The following is a 24305-nucleotide window of genomic DNA, read 5'->3' as shown; positions in this document are numbered from 1 at the left end:
GCAACAGCCTGCTTGCAGAACTCCTTGTTTGTCTCGCCTCACGGCATCGAGCACCACGCTCTCAGCAACCACCTTAGTCACCTTAGCTTCTTCGCGAACATCAGCAAACAGGCAGGGCGAACAGGGAGGGGGATCCTGGAGAGCGCTGGAGACCATCTCACTCGGACACAGCCGTGTCCGCCATCTTGCCTCTGCATTTTTTCATATGTTAGTGCCAAGGTGATGATATCAATATTAAATCCTTTTCATGTTGGTCAAATGTTTTTCCTTGTGTAAATCACAGAGGAAAATTGTATGAAAGTAATCATACAAATCAACGTGGGTTTGGAAAATGAAGAGGAGAAAGACTTTTTGGGAAGATGACATTGCCCCAACTCGCGGTCAAGACTAAGATTTCATGGATAAGATTAACAACAGATTTAGCCACTTTGGATCAGAGCTTTGCTGTTGGTCCAAAGTTGTTGTAGAGAGAACACCATAGAGATTAAAAGGCTGCTCTGGGGAATGGTGTCAGGAATTATAGGCTATAGCTGCATGTGAAAGACGTTTAATGGTTTAGTTTTCTTAAGGGGAGAATGGCACATCGTGATCTATGATGAAGGATAATAGGAAAGTATAATGCAAGGTCATGATAGGGGTGATCAAAGTTGTAGGAGGATTTACGGAAGTCATCACAATCAAGGAGATCACGTATGTCTTCACTGGAGAGACACAACCTAATTCTGATGGGACAAGCCTGAAAGTTGCTTTTTGGAACAGTGCACATGGCAAGAGGGAAAAGGTCCAAGTAATGTTTCAGAACATTGCTATTTCAGTAAGAATCAGAGTCAGAAAGGTCGTTTGAGTGGAGAGATTAATTAAGGTCACATATTGTATAGGAGAAGCTGTTCCATACATTTAGTATGAGATACAAAGCAGTATGTTAATTGGTGTTTTACAGCTGAATGGTTGTACTAGGAACTTATATTTTTTTTAGAGTTGCATGGTACATTAAGCTTTTTATTCAATGAGTTTTATATAGCACAAACTTGACCTGAAGGTATCGGGTATCAGAGTGCTTTACACGAGCACCACTTGCTTTACATGAGAACACATTAATTTGTGTTAGGCACAGGGAGATTAAGTGATTTGCCCAGAATCACAGGTTGTTGCACGTCCTTGCCTAGACTCGAACCCGGTTCCCCAGATTTGAGGTCGACCGCCCTAGCCTTTAGGCCAACTCCTCTCCCCCAACTTTGTTAATGAACAGGTGCATGCGGAATGGGGTTTTTGTTATGAATAGTTGTTTCTGTCTTTTATTGTTGTACAACTGTGTCTGGAATGATAAACTGGTAAATTCATAAGGATTTTTACTATTGAAAGGTTATATATAGAATGTATATTATTTTTGGACAGATATATCTCAACACCTATTTTATTTTGAATGGTTGCTTCTGGAACTGTGACTTACTGCTGAACAATTAACTTTAGAACAACATTTTATTGGTGAACAGTTGCATCAGGAATGGTGGTTTATTGCGTAAGTTCTTCATCTTGAATGGTATTTCATTATTTAACAGTATATTTGGGATGTTGTTTGCAGTTGGACAGAATATCTGCAGTGTTGACTCATTTTTATTCTTTCTATCTAGAATAGTGCTTTAATATTCTTAGCTTTTTTGTTTTTTATGATGTAACATCTGTGTCTTAAAACATGCTTCATAGTTAAACAATGTCTAAGTTACTGCTTGATTTAATTGAAAACCTAGAGTGCCATTTGGTTGTTGAACAGTTGAGTCTGCAATGGTGTTTTATTTTGGAACAATAGAACATTGACTGTTGTTTTAATACTGAACAATTCAGTTTGAATGGTGATTTAGAATTGTAGATGTGTGTTCATAGTAATGCTTCATATGACTTCATATGACTGGTTGTACTTGAAGCAGTGTTTATTATTAAGCAGATGAACTTTAACAATTTTTTATTGTTGAAAAGCTGTATCTGCGAACACATTTTATTGATGAGAAGGTGTATATATAATGGGTTTTAGTAGTTGGATTTATCCAAAACATATTATGTTGTGAAGTATAGCTTTCTATAATTATTTGTACACTGATGACTGTGTCCCCAAGTCATTGTCCAACATTTTATCTAGATGAATGTTATATTGTATTATGGTTCTTTGTAGAATTTTTCTCATTGTTAATTGTTTCTTCGGTGGTATTTTATTGTTTGGGACTTGTATCAGGAAAGAGATTTATTATTGACTTTAATATGTGACAGTCATTTATTACTAAAAAATGTCATGGAATTATGTATTATTGTTCAACACTGGTGTCTGGAATGGCAATTGTTGTTGATTAGTTGTACATAGCTTAGTTCACTAATGCCACAAGTAATGCAACTGGGATGGAATATTATTGTTCATGGAATAAACTATAATTTTTCATTGTTTTGAAAATTAAGATTTTGACCAATAGTTTCTATATTTATATTATTATGGTTGAACAGTTGTATCTGGAATGGTGTTTTATTGGTTATCAGATTATGAAGAACATATTCTATTGTCTTAGCGTGTTTCTAGAATTGTATTAAAGCTGGACAGTGGTGTATAGAAACTATTTACAGATGACTGCTTGCATCGGAACTTGCATTGTATTGTCTAACATTAAATCTAGAACAATGCTTTGGTGGTAATTGTTTTTTACCTGGAAAACTGCTTAATTGCTAATGGTATGCTTTGAGAGTGTACTTTTATGATTGAACAAGGTGAACTTGAATCGTATTTCGTTATTCATCGTTTATGTATGGAATATTTATTTTTATTGCTCATACTTATCTGGAGTGTATTTTTACCTACGTGTAGACCTGATTTTTTTCCGAGGTTGTATTGACTTTTTTTCTGGATTGGGTTTATCCAGAAGTTGTGCATTCATTGTTGCTGTAATGGAATTTTATAATCCATAGTTTGAATGTAGAATATGTCTTACTGTTGATGTTTTTCTTTGAGCAATTGGTCGTTATTAAGCAGTTGTTTGTGAAATTCGGTCAAAGTAAATCTGTATCTAGAATACCAATTTATAGCGATTTATGTAAGTTATTAAATTATGTTTTAACTCCACATGATTTAAGTCTGTTTTAATGTTCTTTTCTTGGATATCTGTGCGTCAGATGACTCTCATGTTTCATCTGACTTCGGGTTGTAGTTACACTCAGCATTCCAGTTTCAAACAACATTTTACACTCATTCATCATTTCACAAAGCTTCTATTGTGGTGTCGTCAATTTCAATAATTGTCTTTTCGGACAATGAGTGAGTGGAGGCTTTGCCAGCACTGAGAGCCACTCCCATGAACTTAAAGACAACTTAGAGACAACTTAGAGACAATGCGGGTGTGTCAGGGATGATGGCCTGGTGTGTATACAGACATATGGATGCATACATAAAGGTAGCACAAAAGACACAACTTTTTTTGGATACACTTCTGAAGTTGCTGGTCCAGCTATTTGTGGAGTGTGGATTTTTAGGCAGCCAAGCAAGGGTTTCAGGAGTCATGGCGTTGAAAGAATTTCCCTTTGCAGGCATCATCCTGCTGCTGGTTCTACGTCCTCACATGGCAGGTAAGAATGGTTAACTGGTTAACTTGACTTTACAAGTAGAGTAGTACATTACTTGCCAACAACAACTGTAAATTCTGACAATTAAACTTAGCCTCTTATTCTTTCATGGTGAATACAATTGGTGCCATTGAGTTGTGTACAGCCAACACCTGTAATTTCAGAGCTTTGACAGTTTGATGATTGTCAGCACAATCAAAGAGTCCACTTATCATATCTTTATTTAAATAACTGAAGAAATGACCAAACACTGTAAGACTGTATCTGAGGTCCCAGTAGGGTTCAGATTGTAGGGATTTGAGAAAATCAATTAATATAATTTTGTGGAGTGCTACAATATTACCATAAATTGAAAACAAAATAAAAGAAATGTCTCTAAATTATAGAGCTGAATGCATCTTCTTGACCATTTTGGATGTAAGGGAGCATTACATACTAAAAGAATAGTGTTAAAAACCTTGCTTTGAACAACAGCTGCTAACGTTCTGTTAATTTGCATTGTTCATGTACTTCTGCAATGGAATTTTTATCCCCAAAAAATACAATTATGAGACGTGTTATAAAGTTGTAACATAGATATACTTTGGGAATCTTTATACTTAAATGTGTGCAGCATCTGTTAAATGCTATCACAAAGTAAACATCCTCAAATCTCTACACGATGAGCATACCTGAACCCTTACCTCGCTTCCACGTGCCTGCCAGACAACTCCGCACTGCCCAACTCACCCTAGCCTCCATCCCCAGGATCCACAAGACCAAAACTGGAGGAAGTTAGCTCTCCTACCTCGCCGCCAAGACCTGGAACTCCCTGCCCCTCCACCTAAGGTAATCCTTGTCGCTTACCCAATTCAATAATGACATCAAGACCTGGCTCTTTGAATGATCCTCCACCCAGTGCAGCCAGCAGCCCCCCCAGCAACTTGAGACCCTCACGGGTGAGTAGCAGCGCTATACCAGCACCTCAATGACTGAATGAGATTAGTAGACAACGGTCAAGAAGGAAGGTCATCTGGTAGCAGGATGTTCAGGCTCAAGTTCTTATAAAGCAGAGGAAGGTTCCTTATGGTCGGGCGTCACACCTCCACTCTACAACACTCTACTTCACTCTAAGCCCTCTACTCCATACTCCTCCAATCTATGCCACTCCACTCTATGAAACACACCTCCTCTGTACAATTTTCTACTCTACTCTATGCCCCTCAACTCTATGACACTCTATGCCCCTCCACTCAATGCCACTCAACTCTACTCCACTCCACTACACTCCACTATACAACCCTCAATGTCCCTTCACTCTATGTCTGGCTACTCTCCACCTCTCCACTCTAAGACATTCTATGACACTCAACTCTATGAAACCCACCTCCACTCTACAACACTCTACTTCACTCTAAGCCCCTCCACTCTACACCCCTCCACTCTATGAGACTCTATGGCACTCAACTCTACAAATCCCACCTCTACAACACTCTACTTTACTCTAAGCCCCTCTACTCTATACCCCTCCACTCTATGACACTCTATGACACTCAACTCTACGAAACAAATCTCCACTCTACAATTCTTTACTCCACACTAAGCCCCTATACTCTACACTCCTCCACCCTATGACACTCTATGACACTCCACTCTATGAAACACACCTCCTTTCTACAATGCTCTACTCCACTCTATGGCAGTCCACTCTTCAACACTCTACTCCACTCTAAGCCCCTCTACTCTTCACCCCTCCACGTAATGACACTCAACTCTACAAAACCCACCTTCACTCTACAAAACTCTACTTCACTATAAGCCCCTCCACTCTACACCCCTCCAGTCTATGACACTCTATGACACTCCACATTATGAAACACACCTCCTCTCTACAATGCTGTACTACACTCTATGGCAGTCCACTCTACAACACTATACTCCACTCTAAGCCCCTCTATGTCCATTCACTCTGTGCCCCTCCACTCTATGAAACACACCTCTTCTCTACAATTTTCAACTCCACTCTCTGCTCTTCCAATCTATGACACTCTATGCCCTTCCACTCAGTGCCACTCAACTCTACTCCACTCTACTCCACTTTACATCCCAGTATGTCCCTTCACTCTGTGTCCCGCCAAGCTACACCTTTCCACTCTAAGACACTCAACTCTATGAAACCTACCTCCACTCTACAGTACTCTACTTCACTCCAAGCCCCCCTAAACCCTATGACACTCTATGACACTCAAGTCTACGAAATACACCTTCACTCTACAACACTGTACTTCAATCTATGTCCCGCCATTCCACACCTCTCCACTCTATGACACTCCATGACACTCCACTCTACGAAACACACCTCCTCTCTACAATGTTCTACTCTACTCAAATACCCTCTCCTCTACACTCCTCCACTCTATGACACTCTATGACACTCTACTCTTCGAAACACACCTCCACTCTACAATTCTCTACTCCACTCTAAGCCCCTCTACTCTACACTCCTCCACTCTATGACACTCAATGACACTCCACTCTATGAAACACACCTCCACTCTGCAATTCTCTTCTCCACTCTAAGCCTCTCTCCTCTATACCTTTCCACTCTATAACACTCTATGACACTCAACTTCATGAAACCCACCTTCACTCTACAACACTCTACTTCACTCTAAGCCCCCCTACTCTACACTCCTCCACTCTATGACACTATACCACCTTCTATATCCCTTCACTCTATGTCTGGCCCCTCTACACCTCTCGACTCTATAATGCTGTACTCTACTTTGAGCCCCTCCACTCTATGCCTTGGACTTTATGCCACCCGTCTCTACCGACGCCCATTCTATGCCCCCCCACTTGGACACTCTACTCTACCACACTCCACTGTACAACACTCCACTCTACTCTACGCCACTTAAGTGTACGATACTCCACTCTATTACACTCTGTTCCATGCTCCACCACTCCACTTTACGACACTCTACTCCACTCAAAGCCACTGTACTCCACGCAACTCTATGCTTCTCACTCTACTCCACTACACTCTACACCACCAAATACCACTTCACTCTACTCCACTGCACCCTACTCCACTCTTTACCGACGTCACTTTGCTAAACTCTACTCCACACCAACCAATGCCACTCCCTTCTATGCCACTCCACTCAATACCAAACCACTCTACTCCACTCTATGCCCCTACAACACTCTACATCCCCTTCACTTTACAACACTACTCCACTCTATGCCACACCACTATACAACACTCTACTCCACTCTATGACAAAATACTCTACTCTACGGCATTCCATTCTATGCCAGTCCACGCTATGACACCCCACTGTACTCCACTCTATGCCACTACGACACTCTACTCCACTCAACTCCACTCTATGACACTACTTCACACTACACCACACCACTATACCACACTCTACTCCACTCTACGGCAGAGTACGCCACTTTATGCCACTCCACTCCATTCCATGCCACTCTCCTTCACACCACTATCTTTTAACCATATTTAACAGAAACCATCCTGGTGAACAACATGGCTAAAACACATTGGCAAAGACAATAGCTCTCACAGAGGCAAGACCTATCGGCTTCACTAATGTTTGTTTATTCTTTGTTGAACCCCGGAGAAAGAAGCCCATGGCATGTAGCCTGGGATTAAATACCACCTCTCTTCCAAACTCAAATTACACTGTCTGCATTATTGCTGTTCCTGGCAAAGCACCCTGCTAGTCAAGCCAGGTACATTCCTTGCATACTTGTCCGTTCCCCCCTTGACCAGTCCAGGCTCTGCTCCTTGGGAGGTGCTGTCCACAAAGGACGTTGACCCAGCATATTCACCACCCCTTCCGGAAGGGGGCCAGACCAACGGGCATAATCAAGGCTACTGTAAATATGCACAGGGGAGGACCATATTATGTGGCAGGGTTGAGTAAATTATACATCAAGGAAAGGGGCAATTATGCAGCATAGTGTGGTCCATTTTGTGACAGTATTGCTTTAGTTTGTCATTTTTACACACATTATTTACTTACTAGTACCAGTTTAACAACCAACTATATCAGTAACTAACAGACCAATGATCAGTCAATCTTTGCAAAGGGCCTCCCACTTTGCAACAACACGTGTGGCAGCATTTTTGGTAACTTTTATTCTGTTTAAGCTAGAAACAAATTCCCTATATGACATGGGCATAGTCTGCTGTCCATGAATCACTGGGAGTCCACTCTGAACCCAAGAGCTCACCAAAAAGAGACTGCGCATGCGCAGGCAGAGATCTCTGACTTTCCACGGATCTGATTCACAGTGCAGTGGCAGGAAATAGCACAGAAACATGTAGTTGTTCTTCGCAACCTGCCCTGTGCACACAGTCTTGTAAATTCGGTACACACTTAAAATGTCAGAGGATTCCATATATTATGTAAAAACACCTAATTCTGGTGCAGTTGTGATTTCAACATTTTACTGACTCGATATAGACTAGAATCTTAATAACTCTATGGACACTTATTGAGTTATTTAAGTGAGCACTGTATCTGAGTTTCTACCCTCCACCAACTTCTTGGAGTAAGCTATGACACTTCAACATCACTATTTTCCTGAAATTCAGGTTAAGTACAATATTTATTGTTTTATTTTCTGTATTTGAATTAAATTAAATGTTTCAGAATTCTGGATTTGTTTGATTATACTTGTTTCTATTTGTTGGGTATTGTTTTGAGGCTCAAATAGTAGTTCAGTGGGGGTCCACAGAAGTCAGAAGCTTAAGAAACAGTGCTCTAGATGAATAAAGAAAATTTGTGCTAGACTGAGCCCTCTTGAGAAAGGATGGAGAACTGCAGCTCTTACCTGATCTGCTCCTTAGTCGAAGAAAGAACAACCGTTTTAGTGTTCTCTGCCTCATTGAAGGTCTAAGAATTGCAGCGGTACAGCTCTCTGTCTTCTACAGGAAGTGTGGAAACCTTCAACTGTGAAGTACCAGAGGTAGTGCAGAGAACTCCAGCAGTACTCTGCTGCCCTCTAGAGGCAGCATGGAGAAGTGTAGTCTTAGTCTTTTCTGCATTCTAATGGGAGGAAGAAATCATTGCACTCAAGTCCCGCTCTGTTACCTAGTGGATGGAGAGAAAACTGCAACTTGGCCAGGCACTGAATACTAAGTGGAAATCTGCAGCTATTTTATGATCTCTAATGTAGTGGAAAGAGGAAACACCATTATTCTAAAACCACCAAGTCCCTATTAGAAAGAAGCAACCACTACAGACACACCAGCCTCTGCCCTCTAGTGGCAAGACATAGTGGCATAACAAAACGTGAGAGGGGGCCCTGGAGCTTGGGGCTACCCCGCACCGCAGGACTATTGTTAGACCACCTGTAAGACATAGAGCATTGTTGAAGTTTTTTTCAATAACTTTTGTGCAGGGCTTGTGGGCAGAGGAAGCAGAAAGGAAAGCTGCTCAGCCAGGTACTGCCCTCTAGAGGGACCTCTTCAGATACAACATGATCATCTCTGTAATGGAAGTAGGAAGGCCTGTGTTCCGATGGTAGGTATTTACATGTGCACCTTGTTGGACTCCATACAGGGTGTCATCACCGATCTGTTATTGTCATCAGCTGTACGTTCTGGAATGTTGACAGGTCATACGCTGGGACTGACAAGAGAGGAGGTTCACTCAGGGTGTGCCTTGTCACCCTCTCGTAGCGTGATGGAGCATGAACTTACAACAAATAAGGACTCGTAATACAGATTAATGTGGCGTCATCTTTACAGACTGCAGCTGAGGCTTTCTCTGCCTCTAATGCTATCACACAGCCTCTCTTGTGCAAAGAGCTGAGCAGCAGAAGGACATAAGAAGCTAAGAAAAAATTCATGAAATTCTCAAAACTCCGTGATTTCAGGTAACTTTTTTAGGCATGTATGGATAATGTGCAAAAAACTCTTGAGATACCAGCTGGAGATGGGATGGCATGTCTTGACGAGAGATATTTACTGCGTGAACCAGTCTCCTGATGATATTTTGTGAAACTTTTTTTGTGAGGGACGTGCTAAGCACAAACAGTGAAGCACGATACCTGTAAGTCAGATTTCGCAATAAAAGAATATTTTTTTTTTATAATTTCTTCAAACTACTCAACTTAGCATAGCCCTTTGGCCTCTATTTTGTTCACATTAGGAGTTTTGTTAAATGTTGTTGGAGCCTGCACATCTGCTCTTTCTGGTCACAGGTTCGAGCCCACCTACAACAATGTAATTTTCTCATAGGCGCTAGAATTAGGGTTATGGGGGGTGCCGCAGCATTCCCAAAATACACAATGTGGGATTTCAGAAGATGAGTGAGCAATAAAAATGCCTTTAAATATTGGTTGAATCGTGTTACATTTACTGTGCATCTAAAAAAACACAAGTAAAATATCTGTAAATTTACTGTACAAATATTTCAAAATATATCAGCAGTTAGGAAAGGACGAATGAAGAACAGCTTTTGTAATTCTGATGTATGACGGAAACAAATATTTGATTAGGATTAAAACAAATTAGCACACTTTCCTTGCTCATTTCCTTGGTCATGGGCACAGGATAAAAATTTGCTGAGACCCAAATTTCACACATGTTCGTGGGTGCGCTGTATAGTTTTATCAGCAACTGTATGCCTGTGGAAATGTAATGCCCATTTCAATGGAAAATGTGCTGTCTGTAAATGCCAGTGTGCTGCCACACAATGTGTTAATAATATATTTTCAGTCAGTGTCCCCCACAGCCGCGCCCCCACAATGCACTGCCAGCTACATACCACACCATCACCACGCTGCTGCTGAATAGGCGTGGCTCATTTATCTATAATTGCTCTTTGTGCCATGCTTGGGTTTTTCATTAACCCTAGAACTTCTGTGATGTAACACTGATGGCAGCCCCCCCCCTAAAAATTGTTCCAACTCCCCTGAATGTTCTAATCATAACTTCTTATCTCCACAGTTGGACAAACCACACCAGATGCCACAGCTGCATCTGCCAGTAAGTCAAGTATCTTATGCCTTTCATTTCTTTACATTTATGCTTCTTTTAGACACATTTCTTGAAGTCTTAACAAACACTTCTAGATGCTGGGTGCCAGAACACCTTCCCTCCATTTCTAACGCCTCAAAGCAAGCCAGTCATCACATATCTCAGCATTCAGATTCCAGCGACTTGTACCTTCCTGCTTCTCTATCACCCACCCACTTGCTCTCATAATTAGAAACTGCACTAGACCAATCAGCGCCCTCCAAACATAACTTTAAAGAAACACACTTTATCCTACTCCAAATGCCACCAAATATTTATTATGTTTAAGAATCATCCATCTGAGGTTGCACCACCTAAAAAAAGACACACCCTCCAATGCAGGTCTGTGCCCCCAGACCTGTAACACCAAGATGGGGTAAGCCTAACTCCGGTGACTCGCAGCCTCTCCCCCCTCTTTAATGTAATAATAGAATAGGTCTCCACTCCAAGTCTGCCTAGTAGTAGCCCATTCTTATGTTTAGTATTCTGTGGTCTTTTGCTGCACCCACTTGTGCCTGGGTAGAGCCCTCAAGCCCAGAAATGACTAGATCAAAGTAATGAAGGGGTGCTACTGACACTAATTTCAAAATAGCATAATGTTGTCTATATAGTTTCCTCTCATAGGTGCAAAGCACCAGGCAAAGTAGACATCTAGTCCAGTTATATGTTGTGTGTTTTGTAAGTTATGCACCTTATGCTATCATGAGTGTATACATTGTCCGTGCCTAAGTAGCATAAACGCTTGTTGGCAGTAAAGTAGAATGGTACAACAACTGCGTTTGATGTCAGATGCAGTCATTGTCCGGGTTCTAGATCAGAACAAATACTCCTCTTGGCAGCCATAGGAGGAGAGGCGAGAGGTGCATTACTCAGCCAACACATGTTTCGCCCCTCTAATGCACACAGAATTGGAGCTTCCTCAAGGCTGCAATGTTAATCAATAGAACATATATAAGATAAACAATTGTCTTTTCAAGTATTAAAATCATCACTCCCAAACACTGGCCACACTAGTGTCACTGGAATTGTACTAATCAACTTATATAATTGTCTCATTTACGAGATAGTGCATAAAGCATGAGATAAGCTTTTTCTGGAACTGAAAACAAAATGTTAAAAAAAACGTACTGATCATAGTTAGAAATGGAGAGCAATTCCTTTCTAAAGGAGAAATGCGGTAGATACTTGAGTAAAGTTTTCTACAAGAACTAAGTTCCCCCAGAGTACTGAACCCACAAGGAGTTCTGTAAAGTATCCCCTTTCACAGTACTGGAGGAGATCTACCACTGAAATCAGGGCAGTGGGTAAATGCAGTATTAACTCAGGTTTGAGGGAGCAGTAACGATAGCTGAGTGATTATGGAAGATGGTAATTGCGGGTATTATACAAATTATTATATAAATCAGGGTATCATAAAATGAATATACAAAAACAGGTTTGAATCAAATTCATTGGGTTAAGTGGCAGACCGTGGAAAACCGTGATTGGTTCTCCGATAAAGGGGTTGGTGGTCCCCAACTGGGTTTTGCAAGATATGGAGGGGGGTTGAATTTTGGGGTTAGGGATATACACAGAAATTTGTCTAGTTAGACCTACAGCCAGTCTTACTTTGGGGCTATACTTAGAATGTTGTTTTATTTTCAAGACTATGGGGGACAATGAAACTTCTAAAGATAAAGGTGATAAGAAGACAAGAGAAGGAAGGTCTAGTTAATGTCTGTGAGAGAAGCCCCTCAATTGACACCGCTTTAGGAGATACGCAAACGTCTATTGTTTTTACCTGTCTCAAAGCTAAATGAGACAAAAATGGTGATATAGGGTTATCATTTGTGACCCTGTAGAGAAATGTTGGATAATGGTTGCAGTGATTACAGACAAGATCTGGGTCCTAAATTATTATTATAAGGTAAATGTGCCAGTGGTGAGGCACACACCTGTTGGGCATAGTAAAATTAATTTACCTCAATTCTCTTAAAAATAAAAGCCTTAAAACATAAAATGAATTCCATTAATGGTCTAGCATGTTACTCAGATTTTGAATTACCTATAAGAGATTAGAGAGTCAAGGCCAGAATAATCAGAGGAAGCTGTGTCATGGACAGGTTAGTTTGCACTAAATGGTCACCATGTGGTCTGGAAACCAATACGGTGAAACTGACAATAAAAGCATACTTTGGGACAGGAGATTGCCCGGAGGAAGTGCAGAGCATTCTTGTCGCAGTGACAGGATGGGCATGCTTTAATCTACTTCTGTATAAGTATATTGGGGGGAAGAGAAAAAAAACAAGGTTGAAGAACACTAGACCGCCCTTTCTCTTAAATGACCAGGAGCCAACTCGCCAGTGTCTAGTGGTACGAAAACTGCACCATCCTCTATCTTTAATGACCAGGAACGACCCTCCTGTCCTTAGTGGCTCTGAATGGCCATTTTTCTTTAAAGACCAGGAAAAGACCCACCTGTTCCTAACCTGAGCTCTGGACTGCCCTCTGTATTTATTGACCAGGAAAGGACCGACTATCCCTAGTGTCACAAACTCTGCACCACCCTCTCCCTTTAATGACAAGAAACAGACCCGCCTGTCCCTATGGGCACGAACTCTGCACCACCCTCGCTCTTTGACCAGTAAAGGACACTCCTGTCCCTAGGGGCACAACCTCTGCACCATTCTCTCTCTTTAATGGCCAGGAATGGACCCGCCTGTCTCGAGCCCGGAGCCCTGTAATCCCTCCATTTCAAGCAACCAGATAAAGTCCATGCAAATCCATCAGGAATAAAAAAGTCTCCTGCAAACAGAGGCCAGGAGCTCATGACTCCCTCCCAGTCTAAGGGCCAGCACTGGACCAGCCTGACCCTAGTGACATATATAACTCAGCATACCCTTATCGAATGACCATGGCACTCCATGCTGACAAGGAGCCATATAAAGAGTAGGAGCTAGACCTTTCTGACACCCTTTCTCTATATCTAATGTCTAGGACTGGACCCTCCAGCCCTTAGAGGTGAGTTTGAGGATGTAGACAGCCCTTAGCTTTACTACTTGGAAAGAGCTGCCTATCTTCAGCAAACTAGACCTGAAACAGACACTTGAGTCAGTGCAAAGGAATCTCTCTATGTAAGTTAGTTTAGTATATAGACATCTCACTGCTGTCTCTGCTTGATATACTGTGAACTGCTAACTGATAAAAAATGCTCCCTTCAGTTGTCTCTTCTCTAGCTTGACACCTATTCTCTCTCCTGCTGCAAGGGTCATATTGCTGGCGGTACTCCCTTCTCTTAGATTTGCTCTAGCCAGATGGCAGTGGCCCAGTCTGGTACCTGTGGTCACCTTGGCTGGCTGTGCTCCCTACGGCTGCCCAGCCCCTCTGGCTGCTCGTTCTCTATTCTGCTGTGCTCCAGTCAGACGGCTGTGGATCTGCTCTCTCTCCTTGGCTGTACTCCTTTCTGCTGTCCACCCTCTTGTGCTCTATTTTGCTGTGCTCCAGTCAGACAGCTGTGGGTTTGTCTCTCTCCTTGGCTGTGCTACCTTCTGCAGCTTAACCTATTGTGCTCTATTCGGCTGTGCTCTAGTCAGATGGCTGTGGTTCTGCTCACTCTCCTTGTTTGTGCTTCCTTCTGCTGTCCACCCTCTCGTGCTCTATTCTGCTGTGTTCCAGTCAGACGGCTGTGATTGTGCTCTCTTTTCCTGGCTGTATAACATGTTGGTGGCTTTGATCAAACTTGCTATTCATGAGCCTACATTTGTGTGTGATCCATCACGCTGTCTATGCTCCCTGATGCACCTCCTCCTGCTTCCTGTGTGCCTTACAGCAGGCTCTCTTCCATCTGGACATCTCTGCTCCCTGCTGTTACCTCAGTGACATTCTGCTGGTTGTGCTTCCTTCAGCAGGCTCCACTCCGTTTAAACGTCTATCCTCCCTTCATGTACCTGTGTGATTTACAGATGTTAGTGTTTCCTTCAGTTGTCACTTCTTCAGCAGGCAGGCTGTGCTCCCTGCTGTTATCTTTACTTACTGCTGCTGAGCAGCCCCTACCTCCTTCCTATGCTCTTTCTGGCTGTTTGCAGTCCCCTCAGACCATGCCGCTAGCTGTCTCTTACACCTTCACTTGTACTTGTATGCGATCGATCTCCCATCATGTCCCCTCCTTCTTCTTGGTGGTTTGTTCATTTTAGCTTACATCCAGCTTGTTGCCACTGGGGCCGTGCTTATGCATGCTGGTGGTTTTTCCCTTTTAAAAGTGCTTTAAACATAATACTTGATAGATATAACCCTCTAAATTAGTCTTATTTTTTTGCATTAGCAACAGGAACACCAGCTGCCACAACAGCAGTAACAACTGCAGCAACAACAGTTGCTACAACAGATACCACTACAACACCACCAACAACAGCAGCCACCACTGCAGCTACTACAGCAGTAACAACAGATACAACAACAGCACCAACAACAGTTGACACTACATCTTTCACTACAGCAGAAACAACGGCTGGTATAACAGCAGCAACAACAGCTGCCACTACAGCTGCCACTTCAGCTGCCACAACAGCTATCAATACAGCAGCAACAACAGTCGCCACAACGGCCGCCAAAACAGCTGTCACTACAGTAGCAACAACAGTCGCCACAACAGCCGCCACAACAGCTGCCACTACAGCACCAACAACAGAAGCTACAAGAGCAGCAACAACAGATACAACGACAGCACCAACAACGGCTGCTACAACAGCAATAACAACAGCCACCACTTCAGCTTCCACTACAGTACCAACAACAGTAGCTTCCACTGCAGCCACAACAGCAATAACAACAATAGCCACAACTGCAGCCACAACAGCAGAAACAACAGATACAACAACAGCACCAGCAACAGGTGAGACTACAGCTGCCACTACAGCAGCAACAGCAGCTAGTACAACAGCAGCAACAACAGCAGACACAACAGCTGCCACTACAGCAGCAACAACAGTTGTCACAACAGCTGCCACTACAGCACCAACAACAGTAGCCAGCACAGCAGCCACAACAGCAGTAACAACAAAAGCCACAACAGCAGCCACAACAGCAGCAACAATGGATACAACAACAGCCCCAACAACAGGTGACACTACAGCTGCCACTACCCAAGCAACAACAGCTGCTTCAACAGCAGCAACAACGGCTGCTACAACAGCAACAACAACAGCCACCACTACAGCTGCCATTACACCAGCTACAACGGCTGGTACAACTGCAGTAACAACAGCCACCACTACAGCTGCCACTACAGCAGCAACAACGGTCCCCACAACAGCTTCCACTACAGCACCAACAACAGTAGCCACCACTGCAGCCACAACAGCAATAACAACAATAGCCACAACTGCAGCCACAACAGCATCACCCACAGATACAACAACAGCACCAACAACAGGTGACACTACAGCTGCCACTACAGCAGCAACAACGGCTGCTACAACAGCAGCAACAACGGCTGCTACAACAGCAACAACTGCCACCACTATAGCTCCCACTACACCAGCTACAACGGCTGCTACAACTACAGAAACAACAGCCAGCACTACTGCTGCCACTACAGCAGCAACAACAGTCACCACAACAGCTTCAACTACAGCAGCATCAACACTTGCCACAACGGCTGCCACTACAGCAGCAACAACAGACACCACAATAGCTCCCACTACAGCACCAACAACAGTAGCTACCACTGCAGGCACAACAGCAGTAACAACAAAAGCCACAACTGCAGCCACAACAGCAGCAACAACAGATACAACAGTAGCACCAACAACAGTTGCCACAACAGCTTCCACTACAGCACCAACAACAGTCGCTACCACTGCAGCCACAACAGCAATAACAACAATAGCCACAACTGCAGCCACGACTGCAATAACAACAATAGCCGCAACTGCAGCCACAACAGCACCGCCAACAGATACAACAACAGCACCAACAACAGGTGACACTACAGCTACCACTACAGCAGCAACAACAGCTGATACAACAGCAGCAACAACAGCAGCCACAACAGCTGCCACTACAGCAGCAACAACAGTTGCCACAACAGCTGCCACTACAGCTCCAGCAACAGTAGCCAGCACTGTAGCCACAACAGCAGTAACAACAAAAGCCACAACAGCAGCAACAACGGACACAACAACAGCAGCAACAATGGCTGCTACAACAGCAACACCAACAGCCACCACTACAGCTGCCACTACACCAGCTTCAACGGCTGGTACAACTGCAGCAACAACAGCCACCACTACAGCTGCCACTCCAGCAGCAACAACAGTTGCCACAACAGCTTCCACTACTGCACCAACAACAGTAGCTACCACTGCAGCCACAACAGCAATAACAACAATAGCCACAACTGTAGCCACAACAGCACCACCAACAGATACAACAACAGCACCGACAACAGGTGACACCACAGCTGCCACTACAGCAGCAACAACTGTTGCCACAACAGCTGCCACTACAGCAGCAACAACAGTAGCCACCACTGCAGCCTCAACAGCAGTAACAACAAAAGCCACAACTGCAGCCACAACAGCAGCAACAACAGATACAACAACACCCCCAACAACAGGTGACACAACCGCTGCCACTACAGCAGCAACAACGGCTGCTACAACAGCAGCAACAACGGCTACTACAACAGCAACAACAACAGCCACCACTACAGCTGCCACTACATCAGCTACAACGGCTGCTACAACTACAGAAACAACAGCCAGCACTGCAGCTGCCACTACAGCAGCAACAACAGGCACCACACCAGCTTCAACTACAGCAGCAACAACAGTCACCACAATAGCCCTCACTACAGCACCAACAACAGTAGCTACCACTGCAGCCACAACAGCAGCAACAACAGATACAACAGTAGCACCAACAACAGTTGCCACAATAGCTTCCACTACAGCACCAACAACAGTAGCTACCCCTGCAGCCACAACAGCAATAATAACAATAGCCACAACTGCAGCCACAACAGCAAAACCAACAATAGCCACAACTGCAGCCACAACAGCACCACCAACAGATACAACAACAGCACCAACAACAGGTGACACTACAGCTACCACTACAGCAGCAACAACAGCTGATACAAAAGCAGCAACAACAGCAGCCACAACAGCTGCCACTACAGCTGCAACAACAGTTGTCACAACAGCTGCCACTACAGCACCAACAACAGTAGCCAGCACAGCAGCCACAACAGCAGTAACAACAAAAGCCACAACAGCAGCCACAACAGCAGCAACAATGGATACAACAATAGCCCCAACAACAGGTGACACTACAGCTGCCACTACCCAAGCAACAACAGCTGCTTCAACAGCAGCAACAACGGCTGCTACAACAGCAACAACAACAGCCACCACTACAGCTGCCATTACACCAGCTACAACGGCTGGTACAACTGCAGTAACAACAGCCACCACTACAGCTGCCACTACAGCAGCAACAACGGTCCCCACAACAGCTTCCACTACAGCACCAACAACAGTAGCCACCACTGCAGCCACAACAGCAATAACAACAATAGCCACAACTGCAGCCACAACAGCATCACCCACAGATACAACAACAGCACCAACAACAGGTGACACTACAGCTGCCACTACAGCAGCAACAACGGCTGCTACAACAGCAGCAACAACGGCTGCTACAACAGCAACGACTGCCACCACTATAGCTCCCACTACACCAGCTACAACGGCTGCTACAACAGCCAGCACTACTGCTGCCACTACAGCAGCAACAACAGTCACCACAACAGCTTCAACTACAGCAGCATCAACACTTGCCACAACGGCTGCCACTACAGCAGCAACAACAGACACCACAATAGCTCCCACTACAGCACCAACAACAGTAGCTACCACTGCAGGCACAACAGCAGTAACAACAAAAGCCACAACTGCAGCCACAACAGCAGCAACAACAGATACAACAGTAGCACCAACAACAGTTGCCACAACAGCTTCCACTACAGCACCAACAACAGTAGCTACCACTGCAGCCACAACAGCAATAACAACAATAGCCACAACTGCAGCCACAACTGCAATAACAACAATAGCCGCAACTGCAGCCACAACAGCACCGCCAACAGATACAACAACAGCACCATCAACAGGTGACACTACAGCTACCACTACAGCAGCAACAACAGCTGATACAACAGCTGCCACTACAGCTCCAGCAACAGTAGCCAGCATTGTAGCCACAACAGCAGTAACAACAAAAGCCACAACAGCAGCAACAACGGACACAACAACAGCAGCAACAATGGCTGCTACAACAGCAACACCAACAGCCACCACTACAGCTGCCACTACACCAGCTTCAACGGCTGGTACAACTGCAGCAACAACAGCCACCACTATAGCTGCCACTACAGCAGCAACAACAGTTGCCACAACAGCTTCCACTACCGCACCAACAACAGTAGCTACCACTGCAGCCACAACAGCAATAACAACAATAGCCACAACTGCAGCCACAACAGCACCACCAACAGTGACAACAACAACACCAACAACAGGTGACACTACAGCTGCCATTACAGCAGCAACAACAGCTGATACAACAGCAGCAACAACAGCAGCCACAACAGCTGCCACTACAGCAGCAACAACAGTTGCCACACCAGCTGCCACTACAGCTCCAACAACAGTAGCCACCACTGCAGCCTCAACAGCAGTAACAACAAAAGCCACAACTGCAGCCACAACAGCAGCAACAACAGATACAACAACACCCCCAACAACAGGTGACACAACCGCTGCCACTACAGCAGCAACAACTGCTGCTACAACAGCAGCAACAACGGCTACTGCAACAGCAACAACAACAGCCACCACTACAGCTGCCACTACATCAGCTACAACGGCTGCTACAACTACAGAAACAACAGCCAGCACTGCAGCTGCCACTACAGCAGCAACAACAGGCACCACACCAGCTTCAACTACAGCAGCAACAACAGTCACCACAATAGCTCCCACTACAGCACCAACAACAGTAGCTACCACTGCAGCCACAACAGCAGCAACAACAGATACAACAGTAGCACCAACAACAGTTGCCACAATAGCTTCCACTACAGCACCAACAACAGTAGCTACCCCTGCAGCCACAACAGCAATAACAACAATAGCCACAACTGCAGCCACAACAGCAATAACAACAATAGCCACAACTGCAGCCACAACAGCACCACCAACAGATACAACAACAGCACCAACAACAGGTGACACTACAGCTACCACTACAGCAGCAACAACAGCTGATACAACAGCAGCAACAACAGCAGCCACAACAGCTGCCACTACAGCAGCAACAACAGTTGCCACAACAGCTGCCACTACAGCTCCAACAACAGTAGCCAGCACTGTAGCCACAACAGCAGTAACAACAAAAGCCACAACAGCAGCAACAACGGATACAACAACAGCAGCAACAATGGCTGCTACAACAGCAACACCAACAGCCACCACTACAGCTGCCACTACACCAGCTTCAACGGCTGGTACAACTGCAGCAACAACAGCCACCACTACAGCTGCCACTACAGCAGCAACAACAGTTGCCACAACAGCTTCCACTACAGCACCAACAACAGTAGCTACCACTGCAGCCACAACAGCAGCAACAACAGATACAACAACACCTCCAACAACAGGTGACACCACAGCTGCCACTACAGCAGCAACAACAGTTGCCACAACAGCTGCCACTACAGCAGCAACAACAGTAGCCACAACTGCAGCCACAACAGCAGCAACAACAGATACAACAACACCTCCAACAACAGGTGACACAACTGCTGCCACTACAGCAGCAACGGCTGCTACAACAGCAGCAACAACGGCTACTACAACATCAACAACAACAGCCACCACTACAGCTGCCACTACATCAGCTACAACGGCTGCTACAACTACAGAAACAACAGCCAGCACTGCAGCTGCCACTACAGCAGCAACAACAGGCACCACACCAGCTTCAACTACAGCAGCAACAACAGTCACCACAATAGCTCCCACTACAGCAGCAACAACAGTAGCTACCACTGCAGCCACAACAGCAGCAACAACAGATACAACAGTAGCACCAACAACAGTTGCCACAACAGCTTCCACTACAGCACCAACAACAGTAGCTACCCCTGCAGCCACAACAGCAATAACAACAATAGCCACAACTGCAGCCACAACAGCAATAATAACAATAGCCACAACTGCAGCCACAACAGCACCACCAACAGTGACAACAACAACACCAACAACAGGTGACACTACAGCTGCCATTACAGCAGCAACAACAGCTGATACAACAGCAGCAACAACAGCAGCCACAACAGCTGCCACTACAGCAGCAACAACAGTTGCCACACCAGCTGCCACTACAGCTCCAACAACAGTAGCCACCACTGCAGCCTCAACAGCAGTAACAACAAAAGCCACAACTGCAGCCACAACAGCAGCAACAACAGATACAACAACACCCCCAACAACAGGTGACACAACCGCTGCCACTACAGCAGCAACAACGGCTGCTACTACAGCAGCAACAATGGCTACTACAACAGCAACAACAACAGCCACCACTACAGCTGCCACTACATCAGCTACAACGGCTGCTACAACTACAGAAACAACAGCCAGCACTGCAGCTGCCACTACAGCAGCAACAACAGGCACCACACCAGCTTCAACTACAGCAGCAACAACAGTCACCACAATAGCTCCCACTACAGCACCAACAACAGTAGCTACCACTGCAGCCACAACAGCAGCAACAACAGATACAACAGTAGCACCAACAACAGTTGCCACAATAGCTTCCACTACATCACCAACAACAGTAGCTACCCCTGCAGCCACAACAGCAATAACAACAATAGCCACAACTGCAGCCACAACAGCAATAACAACAATAGCCACAACTGCAGCCACAACAGCACCACCAACAGATACAACAACAGCACCAACAACAGGTGACACTACAGCTACCACTACAGCAGCAACAACAGCTGATACAACAGCAGCAACAACAGCAGCCACAACAGCTGCCACTACAGCTGCCACTACAGCTCCAACAACAGTAGCCAGCACTGTAGCCACAACAGCAGTAACAACAAAAGCCACAACAGCAGCAACAACGGATACAACAACAGCAGCAACAATGGCTGCTACAACAGCAACACCAACAGCCACCACTACAGCTGCCACTACACCAGCTTCAACGGCTGGTACAACTGTAGCAACAACAGCCACCACTACAGCTGCCACTACAGCAGCAACAACAGTTGCCACAACAGATTCCACTACAGCACCAACAACAGTAGCCACCACTGCAGCCTCAACAGCAGTAACAACAAAAGCCACAACTGCAGCCACTACAGCAGCAACAACAGATACAACAACAGCCCCAACAACAGGTGACACAACCGCTGCCACTACAGCAGCAACAACGGCTGCTACAACAGCAGCCACAACAGCTGCCTCTACAACAGCAACAACAGTTGCCACAAAAGCTGCCACTACAGCACCAACAACAGTAGCCAGCACTGCAGCCACAACAGCAGGTACAACAACAGCAACAACAGTAGCCACTACAGCTGCCACTATAGCAGCAACAACAGTTGACACAACTGCTGCCACTACAGCACCAACAACAGTAGCCACCCCTGCAGCCCCAACAGCAGTAACATCAAAAGCCACAACCGCAGCCACAACAGCAGCGACAACAGATACAACAAAAGCCCCAACAACAGGAGACACTACAGTTGCCACTACAGCAGCAACAATGGCTGGTACAACAGCAGCCACAACAGCTGCTACACCAGCAACAACAGCCGCCACTACAGCTGCCACTACAGCAGCTACAACGGCTGGTACAACTGCAGCAACAACAGCCACCACTACAGCTGTCACTAAAGCAGCAACAACAGTCGCCACAACAGCTGCCACTACAGCAATAACAACAGTTGCCACAACTGCCACCACAACAGCTGCCACTACAGCAGCAACAACAGTCACTACAACAGCTGCCACTACAGCACCAGCAGCAAGAACAACAATATCAACAACTGTAGCCAAAACAACAGACACAACAACAGCACCAACAATGGGTGACACTACAGCTGCCACTACAGCAGAAACAACTGCTGCAACAACAGCACCAGCCACAGCAGGAACAACAGAAGCCACAACTGCGGCCACCACTGCAACCACAACAGCAGTAACAACAATAGCCACAACTGCAGCCACTACAGCAGCAAAAACAGATACAACAACAGCAGCAACAACAGGTGCCACTACAGCTGCCACTACAGCAGCAGCAATGGCTGCTACAACATCAGCAACAATGGCCACTACTACTGCTACTACTACAGCAGTAACATCAGTTGCCACAACAGCTGCCACCACAGCACCAACAACTGTAGCCACCACTGAAGCCACAACAGCAGTAACAACAAAAACCACGACTGCAGCCATTACAGCAGCAACAACAGATACAACAACAACACCAACAACAGCTGCCACTACAGCAGCAACAACAGTAGACACAACAACTGCCACTACAGCACCAACAACAGTAGCCACCACTGCAGCCACAACAGCAATAAAAACAATAGCCACTACTGCAGCTACAACAGGAGCAACAACAGATACAACAACAGCAGTAACAACAGGTGACACTACAGCTGCCACTACAGCAGCAACAACGGCTGGTACAACTGCAGCAACAACAGCTGCCACTACAGGAGCAACAACAGTTGCCACAACAGCCTCCACTACAGCACCAACAACAGTAGCCACCACTGCAGCCGCATCAGCAGTAACAACAATAGCCACAACTGCACCCACTACAGATGCAACAACAGATACAACAACAGCAGCAACAACAGTTGCCAGTACATCAGCATCAACAGTCGTCACCAAGGCAGCCACAAAAGCAATAACAACAGATACAACAACAGCACCAACAACAGGTGACACTACAGCTTCCACAACTGCAGCAACAATGGCTGGTACAACTGCAGCAACAACAGCCGCCACCACAGCTGCCACTACAGCAGCAACAACTGTTGCCACAACAGCTGCCACTACAGCACCAACAACAGTAGCCACCACTGCAGCCACACCAGCAATAACAACAATTGCCACAACTGCAGCCACAACAGCAGCAACAACAGATACAAAAACAACTGGATACACTACAGCTGCCACTACAGCAGCAACAGCAGTTACCACAACAGCTGCCACTACAGCAGCAACAACAGTTTCCACAACAGCTGCCTCTACATCAGAAACAACAGTTGCCTCAACAGCTACAAGTTTAGGTGGTATGTCATTTTATATTGATCCATTGTTCATAGCTTCACATTAACCATTGGCTAGGTGGTCATCATTCCAGCAGAGCTTAATCATCAGGCACCCCAGAAGGGCTTCACCAATCTATCCTCAGTTTCAAGTATTTGAGCTGGATAAAGGTATTGTCCTTCAGAGCCTTGTGGGAGGAGGTTCCTCATGTTTCAGGTCAGCCAGGAGCTAGTGGAGAAGGTTGCACATGCAACCTAGCATCATTCATCCTTCCAATGGTGAAACAGAAATTGAAACAAACATGAGGTGGAGGCTGAGCAAAG

General features: G+C 45.2%; 1 protein-coding gene across 1 annotated transcript in view; it reads left to right on the top strand.

Moving 5' to 3' along the window:
• Window positions 1–24305, top strand: part of LOC146869722 (uncharacterized) — a 42924-nt gene that overhangs the window by 9742 nt on the left and 8877 nt on the right. Inside the window, exons 2-8 of the mRNA XM_085640211.1 lie at window positions 10565–10603; window positions 14934–15122; window positions 15612–15946; window positions 17030–17683; window positions 18287–18547; window positions 19856–21541; window positions 21605–24005. Of these exons, the coding sequence (XP_085496337.1) occupies window positions 10565–10603; window positions 14934–15122; window positions 15612–15946; window positions 17030–17683; window positions 18287–18547; window positions 19856–21541; window positions 21605–24005 (5565 nt within the window). The remainder of the gene's footprint in view (window positions 1–10564; window positions 10604–14933; window positions 15123–15611; window positions 15947–17029; window positions 17684–18286; window positions 18548–19855; window positions 21542–21604; window positions 24006–24305) is intronic.

Source organism: Triturus cristatus, chromosome 1_1 (genome assembly GCF_964204655.1).
Source record: "Triturus cristatus chromosome 1_1, aTriCri1.1, whole genome shotgun sequence".
Lineage (NCBI taxonomy): Eukaryota > Metazoa > Chordata > Amphibia > Caudata > Salamandridae > Triturus > Triturus cristatus.
The sequence above is the reverse complement of the archived record's forward strand: the minus strand, read 5'-3'. Positions and strand labels throughout refer to the sequence as shown.